A 12,939-nucleotide genomic window follows, 5' to 3' on the forward strand; every position below is an offset into this window, starting at 1 on the left:
TGATCAATTTAAAGGCCAAATCGAATTGAACTTGTAAGACGTTTTCTTGGGCCACTAGCCATTTGTTAGGATCGCGTGTTTACCATTTCACCACCAAGGCATCTTGTTAGTTCCACAATAATTCAATCATGCTTGTTCACCACATCAAATATGAATCCATAATAATATAACATGTTAGTTTACAGTATCAAACATGAATCCATAATAATCCAAATCACGTGATTCACAATAATAAAATATTACAAGTATCCTCATGTAAACGGTGGTCACCTTAGACATGTACGTACCTCGACTATCTAAGTACGGTGGCCACTTTGCGAATCAAGGATCTAGATTAGAAATCACCTCCTATCATTAAAATAATGAAATTCAATTATTATTCATGTTCATTAAATTTTCGAGAAACTTTATTAATATTTAAAACACTTGAATTAATTAGAAATTATTCATTTATTAATAAAATAATAGTCTCAATTGAAGGGTTAAAACCCTAGTATGAAATTAATTATTTTCATGCATAAAATCATTAAAAATCAACGTTTTAAGTCTTTGTAATATTCTGAAAAATATAATTGATTATCATAATTAAAATAGTCATCTAATTATGCTAATCAGTTAGCCATTAGGATTAGATTAAAACCCTAACCTTAATTCACCATTAAAATCATTTAAAACATCATAAATCAACACTTTTTTTTATTAATTCAAATCTGAAAATTACAATACTCCAATTCAAAACATCCTTCAACAATCCAAACATACAAATCTTCAAAAAATTTGGTGTCCCATTTTATATTGCAGGGGACACGTAAAATTTTACTTTCCGAGTCGCCTGCTCCATAAAAGGCGACACTAAAACCTTACGCGTCACCTAATAAATTGCAGGCGACACATGAACTTTTTATTTGTTTTTTTATTTGGATTTATGGACCCTTATAAGTCGCCTACTCCATAACAGGCAACTCTAAAAGCTTATGTGTCGCCTATTTTTTTGAGGTGACTCGAAAGGTCCGACTCCGTAGGGTGTTTTTGTAGTACTGGATCCCAGCATTTTAATCAATAAAAAACCAATAATAATAATAATCAATAATTTAAAAATACATAATTAAAATAATATAGATTAGGAAGAAGAGAATTATACCAAACTGGCCTATAGCATGGTACAATAACGAATCGGATGTGATTAGGCGCAAAAGGATCGAAAATATACGGAGTACAGTGCACGACACACACACACACGAGTGCTTGTGTGTGTGCGATGGGCGACGCAAGCAACAACAGGGGCAGAGGGGTGTGCCGTGTGCGGCTGTGCGAGCAAGAAGGCATCAACACTCGCAAGGGGTGTGCGGTGTGTCGAGCAACAAGGCAGTAGCAGGGGTGTGGTGCTCGTCCGAGGGAACAAGAGAGAGAGAGAGTGCATTAGTGTGCGGGTGAGGGGAAACAACGTGCATCGACAAGAAGAGGGGTGAGCAAGGAGTGCTCGTGGGTGCTGGGCACAAGGCAGCGACGAGAGCAGCTGGGCGCAAGGCACGAGAAACGTGCTCCGCTGGCTGTGCGCGGACGAACAAAGGGACAGAGAAAGGAGTGCGTGTGGTGCAAGGAAAGAAGAGAGAAAATTAATGAGGATTTAATGAAGTGGGGATCAATTGAATGTAAGGGGTGTATTTATAGGCTTGCCCAAATCCCTAGTAGGCCAGGCATAGGAAATTAAATATTGGGCTTGCTTTGATGGTTGGGTTTGAATTAAGAATTGAAATTAGAAATCTTAGTTGGGCTCAACTATTAAAACGAGTTGGGCTTAGAATTAATTCAATCCATTTAAAAATCGAAACCCAATAAATTTCCCGACTTCAATAATAAATTCATTTCGTAATTAATTAAAATAATAAATATTCTAATTAATTAAAAATAAATTTAAATAATATTTAAATGCTATTTAAATTCTAAAAATCATAAAATGCTTTATAAGTATAACAAAATATATTTATAAATACGGAAAAATAGAAGGTATTACACCTAATTTCTTGATTCACGATTGCCTAAATTGGTGAAAGAAATTATGAAGGTGTTTGAATCTTGCGTGCATTGGAAGTTGTGCCAGTTAGATGGACAGTTGGCTTTGGCTACTTTCGCGTATGGAAAGGGTCCATAAAACTTTTCTCGCGCATAGTTTCATGCGCACGATTTGTTTCATAGTTTGCATTGGATTTGGACTGAAGCGGGTACGTGAGGATAACTCTTGCTCGTGGAGTTTGGCACGAATGATTAGTTGCGCTGGGCCCTGTGCGCAAGAAATTTCTTGTGCATGATCTATTTCCACGCGATTTATCTTGCTTAATTCAGTTTAATCTGGTTTTGTTCCAGATTTGAACACTTTTTACGCTTTTAATCCGTATTTTTAGTTATTTCCAACTAAAACTCCTTTTTCCTTTATTTATCTTTTTTAGGAATTAGGAATTTAATTGTAATGCAACTAAAATTACTTTATGCTTTTCAATATCTTTTAGGGATTTAATTGGAGTGCAACTAAAATTCCCTTGACGCAATTCTATCTTGGACAGTTTACTATTTTTAGCAGATACCTAGGACGACAACTACAATAAATAACAGTTATTATAAATATAAACATGTGTTTGGGTAATGAGTTAGTCAGTCTTAGAATGTTTGTTGCTTTCTTAGGAATGCGTTTGACAAGTGGATGTTTTGTTTCATCATCGAACATATTTCTTCTAGCCAGAGGCCAAAATGTAGGCGTCTACACCACTTTTCCTATATATTTTATCCATGGCACGAACTACTCCTGCTACATTTACGCTAAAGCAATATTCGTCCAATTTCGGAGGCAATTCTGGATCATCCCTCCAGTCAGCGTAGTCTTCCTCTGCCATATTCACTGCTCTTTCCTCAAATCGAGGGCATTGGTAAGGCCTGGATCTCGTGGGAAGCTCCCAAGTCTTTTCTGCAATCTATCTTGGCCAGGAGTATCTCTAAACAAAACATATTCTTCAAATCTTACCTGGGCCATGGATTTAGCAATGGTTGTTGGGGTATCGCATCTGTAGATCCCAATCCTTTCCCTGTTGAAGCGATTCAGGTATTTTTGCGAAATTTCATCTTGTATTTACACGATGTGATATAGATCGTTAGACTGCTTTATAAGCAACGACTGTTGGTGAACTGAGTCCTAAACATATTGACCATTCCTACAAAAGATTTGATATATTCGTTAAGTAACTTAATTAACCAAGTAAGGGTTGGACCTGGGAGGGTAGCTCCGAATCCTTTGCACATCACTGCTTCTCTGGTTTCTACTGAGATTGAACTAGTCATCATTTTGTTTATATGGGGACACGTGCAGGTCGGGATCTGATGTTCCATGGTACATGGACTTGCTGGGGATGGAGAACCATTTAGGAATTTCCACCGAAGCGATCGATTCTGCAAATGGTGACTCGATTTACCCATCATCCGCTTCCTCTTCTACTGGTCTAGGGACTCCTGGGATCCTTGCTATCTTCCCATCTACGAATTTCAACCGCTTCTTGATCATTTTCTCGAAAAGTTCCTCCAGCTTGTCTTCTGGTTTAGCCTGCAAATTCTAACACATAGAGTTATTATTCAAGATATTATTAGAGTTGGATACATTCGAGCCTATTCCAATGGAAGGAGTAGCGGGTGGTGTGTCGAACTGAAAGGGGATTCCATCAGCTTAGGGGGTACGTGGAATCTCGAGAAACCGATGCCCTTGCTTCTACCAGGACCGATCTTACTTTTTAGGGCATCATTTTTCCTGGTCAGCTGGGCTAGCCTGTTTTCCGTAGCCGCTTTTTTCAGCAAGGAGGCTTTCAATCTGGCCTCTCTGGAATTCAGTCTGATTCTGAGATTCGAGCTGACTTTTCTCCTGATCCAGAGATCGTCTAAGAGCGGTCATTCCTACTTAGATCTCCACCATGGTAACCCATCCTTGAATTTCGACCATCTTGGTATTTTTGATGTTTTTGGTGTTTTTGGCGTTTTTAATCTCTATTATATAAGCCAGCTCCTGAGGTTATTTTAGTAACTTAACTTTTCGTGTCCACCATGAAAACGACTGAAATACCCCCTCCTATTACTCACAATCCCATCGCGTAAAACGTAATCTCTAACCTAAATCTCACTTCCTCCGCTGCTTCTTTCTCCCCGTACTTTCTCTCTCCTCAGTTCTCAAATCTTCGGTTCTTGAATCTTCTCATCGCCGCTTCACTCTTCGCCGCATCACTTCACTCAAAGATCTCAAATGTTCAGTTCGATTGATCCTTCTGCATTTCTCAAGGTTAGTTTTAATCATTTTTTTTGTTCTTCTCGCTTAGTAATTCATTGAATCTCCGATTTTATGTAACGATTTATGTGATTTGCTGCATCGATTATTTTGCTCAGTTTGTCGATTTGTTTGACCCTTCAATTTCACGATTCAATGATTTTGATAAATGGGTGACTTCATTTTGAGTAAAGTTGGTAATTGATGAGGAATTATGAGTTAAAAGGCCAACGTCGAGTGGCTTTTGCGGATTGGAGTTTTGATTTTTGAGCCAACATCGAGTAAAGGAATTATGAGGGTTTTTAAATTATGAGGAATTCTGAGGGTTTTTAAATTGCATATTTTAGATCACAAATTTATTAGCTTAAATTCGGAAATTAAGTTTCTTTTGTTTGGCAACAATCAATTACTTTAGAATCGCATGAGGCTAGAGCTTTTGAAAAATTCGGCATTGATTTTCTAATTTCTGGCATCTATTTTGTTTCTTTGTTTCGATTAGTTCATTCTTTAAATGGGAAATTTGAAAAAAATTTGGTGATAATTTGAGATTAGACATGTTTATTGAATGAATGTGGAAAAATCTGCGGTTTATTTTCAGCTTTGATTAGTCGATGAATGGACTTTATTATAATTTAAGTAGTCTTGAATTACGGAAGTTTTCAGCATTTGTTCTTTGGCTGAATGTGTGTGTTTTCAGGTACCCGCAGAGGTTCCTGCTGTGGAGAAGCAATGGTGAGTCTTAAATGATTTCGATATCGAAAAGCCTCTCGGCTGAGGAAAGTTTGGCCATGTCTACTTGGCTAGAGAGAAGAGAGTATGCCATTTTAGCTTATTCTTATTTTTGTGTTACTGTTTGTTCAATCTGGTGATTTATTATTATGTTGTTTGATTATTTTGAATAGAAATTAAGGAAATGAGAAAAGGGGGTAAGCTATTGCTTCACTTAACACCCAAATCCTTACCTTTAAAAGAAGGAGAAAATATAAAGTTTGGAATTTTTCAAAATTTTGGTGCTCAATTTGCAACATTTTCATAAACAGAAGGCAAAAGAGATGGAATCAGCTGCTGTGTTGGAAAAGAAGCAGAGTCTGCAAATCCAGAACTGTTAAAGGTCAAAGAGAGGAGCTGACTCTGCTTCTTTTCCAACACAGCAGCTAATTCCATCTCTTTTGCCTTCTGTTTTTCATCTACATTATTTTACAAACCTCACAAAGAAACATCTTTTGTGTAAAATTCACTAATGGTTTCCCAAATTCCATGCATTAAATCTTTTTATGCATTTAATATGTTTTCAGTTTTTCAAGGTTTTATTTTTAATGCTCTGATACATGAACAAAATATACTGTATTTTCATAAACTAATGTTACAACATAATACAAAGAATGTGAAGAAAACTCAAGCAGAAAGCATTTTGATTTCCATACTCTTTTTTTTCTCTCAAAACAAAATCTCAACCGTGTAGTGTATGCAGTACTCAATGTTTGGCAAATCTTTCGAAAACTTGGAAATAATCTGGGAAGGTCTTGCGGGTGCAACCTGGGTCATTGATGGTGACAGGAACATCAGCACACGCAGCAAGAGAGAATGCCATGGCCATTCGGTGATCATCGTATGTGTCAATGGCTGTCACATTTAGTTGTTGGCAAATCCACTATTTTCAATGTTGTTGTAAGCCAGTTTTCTCCTTCATTGACTCTCAATTCTGTTGTTTAGTTCTATCTGTAAGGTGTTTGATCAAATGACAACAATGATAAATGCCTCAAAATTTGTTTGTTTTTGAATTTTTGAGACTATTATTTTGTTCATTACCTTAATGATTGCGGGTAGCTGTTGATTGCTATTATGAAACTCGAAAGGTACCCCAAATCTCTCACAGTAACCTGCTAATCTTCTATCGGTCTCTTCAACTGTTTGTGCAGGTTTGAAACCAGTCTTTTGATTTTCAACTCCTGTAATTTTAAGCGTAGGAGGTCCAAGAGGTCTTCTTGACAGAGTTTAAATAAACATGGCCATTGGAAACCCATAAAGATGCCAAAATCAATAGTATGTATTTTTTATGTTTTTTCAGCCAACTTTGCTATTGTTTGATTTGCTAAGTAATAGGTTGTCCTCTAAAAAGGGAGAGCTGGAACTTATAATTTGTAACTTCTCAAGATATCATAGGAAGAAAATATCTTCCAATCAGAAGCTTTGTATAACTCTGATCCTGTGCCTGTCATGCGAGCTTCAAGCCCATCTGCAAAATAATGTGCTACTCTCTGTACATTATCCCCAAATGGTGTAGCATATTGCCTAATTTGCATGAATGATTGAATATAGACATAGATATGCGTATTTCCCTAACTTCCTAAATCACTCTCAAATTCAGGTCATCTGCAAACCTCTGCAAGTAAGAGCAGTGTGTTAGAGAGAGAAAGAATAGAGAGGAGCAACAATGGAGTTCTTCAGCCCAGAAAGCCTCCGCCTAGCCGGTCGTCGTCCCTTGGAGATGAGGCAGCTTTGCGCTGAAATTGGCGCTATTTCTAAAGCCGTCGGGTATTTTCCTATCCTTTTTTTCAATTCTATTTTAATTGTGTTTGCGAATGGTAGAAATTGTAAGTTTGAATTTTGTAATTTGGTGTAGCTTAGCTGTTTTCAAGATGGGTGACAGCTGAACATCTACTAATTGAGAATGCAAAGATGTTTTAATTGTTGGTCTCCCCTTTTTGTAAATTGCAGTTCGTATTTATTCTCTCTCCCATTTTATTTTATTTATCTTCCAAATTGAAATTCAACCCTCTTCTTCCTAAAACGTTGTGGGTTTCTATCAATTGTCGATAAAATTTCTCACCTGGGTAAGCTTCAATTTCCCTATTTCCCTTTTTTAAATACCATTTGTAGTTAAATGTACTGAAAATGAAGGCTTTTGCTACTTTATTGCTAGAGATTTGTGAATGGCCCTAATATTTTTGAACAGATCCGTTAATTTATTTTTTTGTAAAAGAAATTGGTTCACAGAAGTTTTCGCTTGACTAAAAATGTGTCCTTTTATTTTTATAGTGTTTTTGCCTTATTTGGCAGTTAGGGTTTTTAAGTTGTAGTGATAAATTTTATTTTTTGGGTGGATTTTGTTTAACTCAATTTGAAATTCGCAGCATTATCACCTGGGTCGAACTTCATTTTTCTTATTACTGGGTGCTTCTGGATTTTTGGAAATTTCAATTCTGGTTTTGATTTGTCTGTCTTTTGCCCTTAAATTTTGTGCTTAAGTTCGTTAAGTTTGTTGAAAATGATGGACCATGTAGTTTAGGTTTTAAAGTGTTTGAGTCTCATATGAGCTGAGTTGAAGGCATTCTATACAATCTTTACTCTTTGCCTTTTCTGTAGTTGTGAAATATTGAAAATAGGGAGTATGGTTTTTCCTTTTTAGAAACTAGATTTCATGGTTGAATTGGGAAATTGAAAATAATGAGAGGATGAAAGTTTTCAGATTGATGGAGATTGGAGATTCAAACAAGAACTTTGCTATGGAATCACGGAGTATCAATCTCCCTAAATTTTTTGCTTTAAATTTTTATTCGGAATATATGTGCAAAACTTCTGGATTGTTCGCAAAAATAAATTAAATAAATATATCTTATCCTACACTCAGTCTTTATTGACCAAAGTGCAAAACTTATTCTGCAACACAGTTTAATTTGTTTTTGTTAGAATAAGTTTTGCACTTGGGTGAATCCTCTTACACTGACTCCTCTTATATGGGCCTCTTATCATTTTGTGTTAATTTGGTTGTTTTTAGGGATTTCTTGAATATTTTGATCCAATTTTGATAAATTACCATCGTTTTGGTTTTATAATTGCCACTTAGAATTGATTTAATTAGAGGTAATCTGTTGAAATTAGTGTTTTTCCAGGAAGAAATTTGAAGGATTTTTGGGGAAAATTAGTGTAAGTGGTTTAAATTAGTCGATGATTAACAAGTTTTTACAATTTTCAATTGTGATTTCCGTCAGCTAATACTGGATAATGTTGATAAGGGGAATTTCTGTATTTTATATGTTTACTTTTGTCAGGTTACATTTTCTAATGAAGTGTGACATTAATTTTTTCGTAGGTTGAATCATGGAAAAGGAGCAAGAGAGAGAATGGACAGAAGCACTATAGTAGTGAGTGTTGATCTTTCGAAACTGCCAAGAAGCCGTTTCAATTTCTTGGTGTTGTGGATTGTAATAGATTTTCATTTTTGTATGAAAGTCCTATCTATTGGACTGGATCCAATGAACTTTGTGAACTGCATACTTTTTTTTTAAGACAAACTTTGTGAACAATTTTTATTGCCTACAATTTGTGGTGATATATATAGTAGCACAATTTTTAGTTTTTTAATAATTCCGCACGCATCGAGTGTATATAAGATACTTTTCATAAGATAAGCTTTCTATCAACCATTAAACAAAAGGTACTCCGTTATTTGCAAGATTTTGTTGAACAATTTTTTTTGGGTTAAATGGTTCCTTTTCTATGTCATTCAATGAATTTAAAATTGTATGTTAGTGTGCAATCACCCATGAATAATGTTACTAAATTAATAAGTGATTCAACAATTAATGTTACTGCTCTTTTATATTGCGCTATTGATTTCCGCACACATCGCGTGCATATAAGACTAGTAATTATTATCCCCACAGATAGTGCCTTTTGTTTTGGGAAAATTCTCATAAAAGATCCGTGCAATTTTCTTGGTTCGCGAGACTAGTAATCAAGCCACAAAAACAGATAAGTATTAAAATAATACGCGAAAACAAAGATAAAGAATCAAATAAATGAAATGACTAGAAAACAATGATAAGATTAGAGCAAACTCAAAGATGGTTCCTTGATAGATTCTGCAGGCAGTACTAGAGGTGATGCTATAAATTGAGAATAATTGAGAGATTATATTGATATTAGGGTAATCGTACAAGATTTCCATTGAATTACAAATGAGGGTTAGAAGCTAATTTATACTAAATATAATGTATCTAGGGTTAGCCGTCGTAATCTTTTGAAGATATCTTGCTTGCCTTTCTTGTTACTGCGTTATTGGAGGTAATATTCTAATCGACCTTGATTTCTTTCCTTAGTTATGCGATTGTAATTGATCTCGTTGCTTGATTGATTGACGAGTTGATGGACTGCTATTTTAGGCGTCTTCGTTTGCTCTTATGTGGACTTGATTGCCACGTCATCAAAGCCCAAATTTTGTACAAGGAGAGACTTACCATTGCCCAAAAGACCGGTGGTAGTCTCTAGATTGACAAAGGAAGAACAAGAGATTTTGGGGAGCTTACTTAACTTAACCTGTTTTAGCTTAGCTTGCTAGCTGCAACATTGAGTGTATTTTGGGTGCTAATAAATAATAATCTCTCATCACAAGGATTAGTATTAGTTTACTACTTGAGCAATATTTATTGCATTAAAAGCAAAAAAAGTCAAAGCCTTCCATTACAATTTACAAACATTTCCACCACTTCCCTGCATTTCTAATTTAGGAATATAAATAAATAATTTCAGGATTACTATCTTTTGTTCTTTCATTTCTTTTAAAGCAAGAAAGACGAAAGATGTAACACAAACTATTCAATTACTTGTTCTGGTTATACTCAAACATGGATGTATAAAAAGAAAGTCACACACAGAGAAAAAGATCGAAATGAAGATCGAGGAAGCTAGAGAGAAATTAAGCGAATGAAGTGGCATAAGGAGGAGCTAGATGTGATCCTGGTACCAGTAGGGTTATTATTGATGTTTGGATACCATTTATATCTGTTATACAGATACCTCAGAAGATCAGAAGATACTACTATTGGCTTTGATAACCACTGTCAGAAAATATGGGTCCAGAAACTTATGCAGGTTAGTTTATACTCTCCCTACACTTGTTCAAGTTTTTTTTAACCAAGAGATAAAATGGTACCAAAATCAAAACTTTATTAACTTCAATCCATACTTTGTGTACCATATAATTACTGATGAAGGTCCTATTAATTGTTAACTATATATTGATCTCAGATTGATGCAATGAGTAGAGGCCCAGCCTTCACAGTAATGAGCAGCACATTAGTTTCTGTAAATTTCATGGCATCAACATCTTTAACCCTAAGCTCTTTGATTGGTGCATGGATTGGAACCTCAACTTCCTCCAGAAATGAAATAGTGGGAAGAATGATATATGGAGACACAGGACTAACAATCAATTCCATCAAATACATTAGCATCCTCTTATTTTTCTTGCTTGCTTTCGCGTCTTTTATCCAATCTTCAAGGTGTTATGTCCAGGCTAACCTTCTCATAAGTATGCCAAAGGCTCAAGTCCCTATAGAATATATCGTCGAGGCCTTAATTCACGGTGGAAATTTTTGGCAGGTGGGTTTAAGGGCTATTTACTTTGCTATAACAATGTTAATGTGGATGTTTGGTCCGATCCCTATGTTCATTTCCTCCGCTGCAACGGTTGCTGTTTTGTATGTTCTTGATGTTAATAACAACTACTTGTATGATTTTAACGAGTCAAGTGATAAACAAGAAGAAAGAAACAAATCTGTTATGAGGGGTTTTGAGCAACTGGGTAGTAATTGTGGAGTCCAAGCAACACCATTTTCCACAACAATATTTTCTGCTGCTGTTGTTTCCTGATGAATTAATCAAATACTCCATAAGTTCCTTTTTTATTTGGCCGTCTCAATACTATTAGAAGCATTTTATATTACAGACATCACCAAAAATTCAAAGTATATATTAGTTAGTATGAAAGTGTATGATATTTTTAACTCAATTTCTTAAATCCGAGTTCTAATGAAATGTTACATATTTAGAAACACATGAAATATCATTTATCTTTAAGTACTCCATGTATATGAAGAACGTTAGCATGAGATTATTAAGCCTTTGTCCAACCGACCAGCTATTTATTAGTTGATCCACTCGAAACATGCTTATTAAATGGTAAATAAGTGTAGTATGCATTTTAAAACCTACCCTTATCACACTACGGAGTACCTCAAAAACTCAAAGAAACCACCTAAAAAAACACATAAGAGACCACATGAAGGTGGTCTCAAAATCACAGGTCTCTTAGGTTAAAAAACCACTTTTTTTGATGTGGTTTCTTTGTTAAAAGTAAGAAACCACTTGCCCTTAAAAGATGGTTATTTATATTATTAAATTTATTATTTAATTACCCTATATAAGGAACTACTTAGTCCAGAAAAGTGGTTTCTTTATAAAATAAAAAAAACCACCTCCAATCGAAAATAGGTCTTTATAATTATATTTAAGAAACTAACTTTCCAGAAAACGGCAGGAATACCTGCAGTACACGCGCCTATCAACATGTTTAGGCTATTTCATTCGTTTTGTTTTTGAATTTGGAATTCAGTTTTGTGTCAAGTTAGAAAAAAATCACAAATCCGGATCTCATTTTAATATCCAAACTTATATTGATATGTACTGAATTAAATACAATCCAATCAATCGGTTGGTGTACATGAAAATATTTAATAAAAGAACCTAATTACATCATATATAAGGACCTAGTTATATCCATCACCAGCCGATCAAAGATCGATCCAAGCAGTTGAACACTCGTTCAAAACATTCATAGCTTGCTTGCTAAGGTCCTTATGGCACACAAATGAACTCCCAGAATCTCTATTATATAAGCCAAGAGGGTAGGGACAATTTAGTAAACACACTTTTCGTGTCCCCAAGCAAAAAGACTAAAATACCCTCCCCCTTTACTCTGAAACCCTTCACGTAAAACAGAAATTTTACTCCTCCGCAGCTTCCGTCCCAAACACTTTCTCTCTCCTCCCTTCAAATCTCAAATCTTCACTCAAAGATTTCTCCTCCCTTATCTCTCATCTTCTCCCGCGACGACAACCGCAACCATGGCGGAATACCATATTGGGTTGAGCAGTTTTTCTCAATTTCGCCGACAATAAAGCAGTTGTTCTTAATTTCGCCGCCGGCGAGAAAATTTAGAGGCACAAATGGAGGTAATTTGGGGATGGGTGTGGTGTGTGCGACGCATACTTTCGACGTGGTGGTGGTCGGAGCTGGGATTATTGGTTGAGCATAGCTAAAGATCTTCTTCTTCGGTCTGATATATCTGTCGCCGTCGTCGACGCCGCCGTTCCCTGTTCCGGTGCTACGGGTGTCGGTAAATTAATATTATACTCACTACAGATTAATGAATTGATTAATTTATTAATATTATAATCACCTATATGTTTGATTTGCCATCAAGATATGACTTTGAATTTTAGTGTAAATTTTGTATCACCTATATGTCTCTCCCCCCCTCCCCCTTTTCTCTTCCTCCTTTATTTCGCATAAATTTTGTTGTTTCTTCGGATTTGGTTCTGTTTTTGAGACTTCAATTTTACAAATTAGGGATTTTAATTGCTAATTGTTTTCGTTTTTGCAATTTTCATTACTAACTGAAAGCGTATTTATAACGAGGTTTTTCTTTTGATTAGGTTTTAGAAATCTTATTTGGATTCCTAATAAGTTCTGCCTACAAGTCTCAATTTAAACCTGATTTGGATTTCACAATTGATTTTTGGACAATGTGTGATTGAACATTAACTTTTTGGTGATTGAATTTGATTAGTGGTTTTGTT

At 35.4% G+C, this 12,939-nt stretch overlaps 1 protein-coding gene across 2 annotated transcripts; it reads left to right on the forward strand.

Moving 5' to 3' along the window:
* Positions 1-9,079: 9,079 nt before the first annotated feature.
* Positions 9,080-11,204, forward strand: LOC110779709 (uncharacterized). 2 transcript variants are annotated; one of them, XM_056826794.1, is made up of 3 exons: positions 9,080-9,364; positions 9,463-10,171; positions 10,328-11,204. In XM_056826794.1, exons 2-3 carry the CDS (start codon positions 10,004-10,006, stop codon positions 10,949-10,951), a joined length of 792 nt encoding a protein of 263 aa, XP_056682772.1. In that variant the 5' UTR covers positions 9,080-9,364; positions 9,463-10,003; the 3' UTR covers positions 10,952-11,204. The 2 variants fall into 2 exon arrangements, with proteins under 2 accessions (XP_056682772.1, XP_021839884.1); XM_021984192.2 differs by having other exon boundaries at positions 9,080-10,171.
* The last annotated feature ends 1,735 nt before the right edge of the window (positions 11,205-12,939 follow it).

This window comes from Spinacia oleracea, chromosome 4, assembly GCF_020520425.1.
Source record: "Spinacia oleracea cultivar Varoflay chromosome 4, BTI_SOV_V1, whole genome shotgun sequence".
Lineage (NCBI taxonomy): Eukaryota > Viridiplantae > Streptophyta > Magnoliopsida > Caryophyllales > Amaranthaceae > Spinacia > Spinacia oleracea.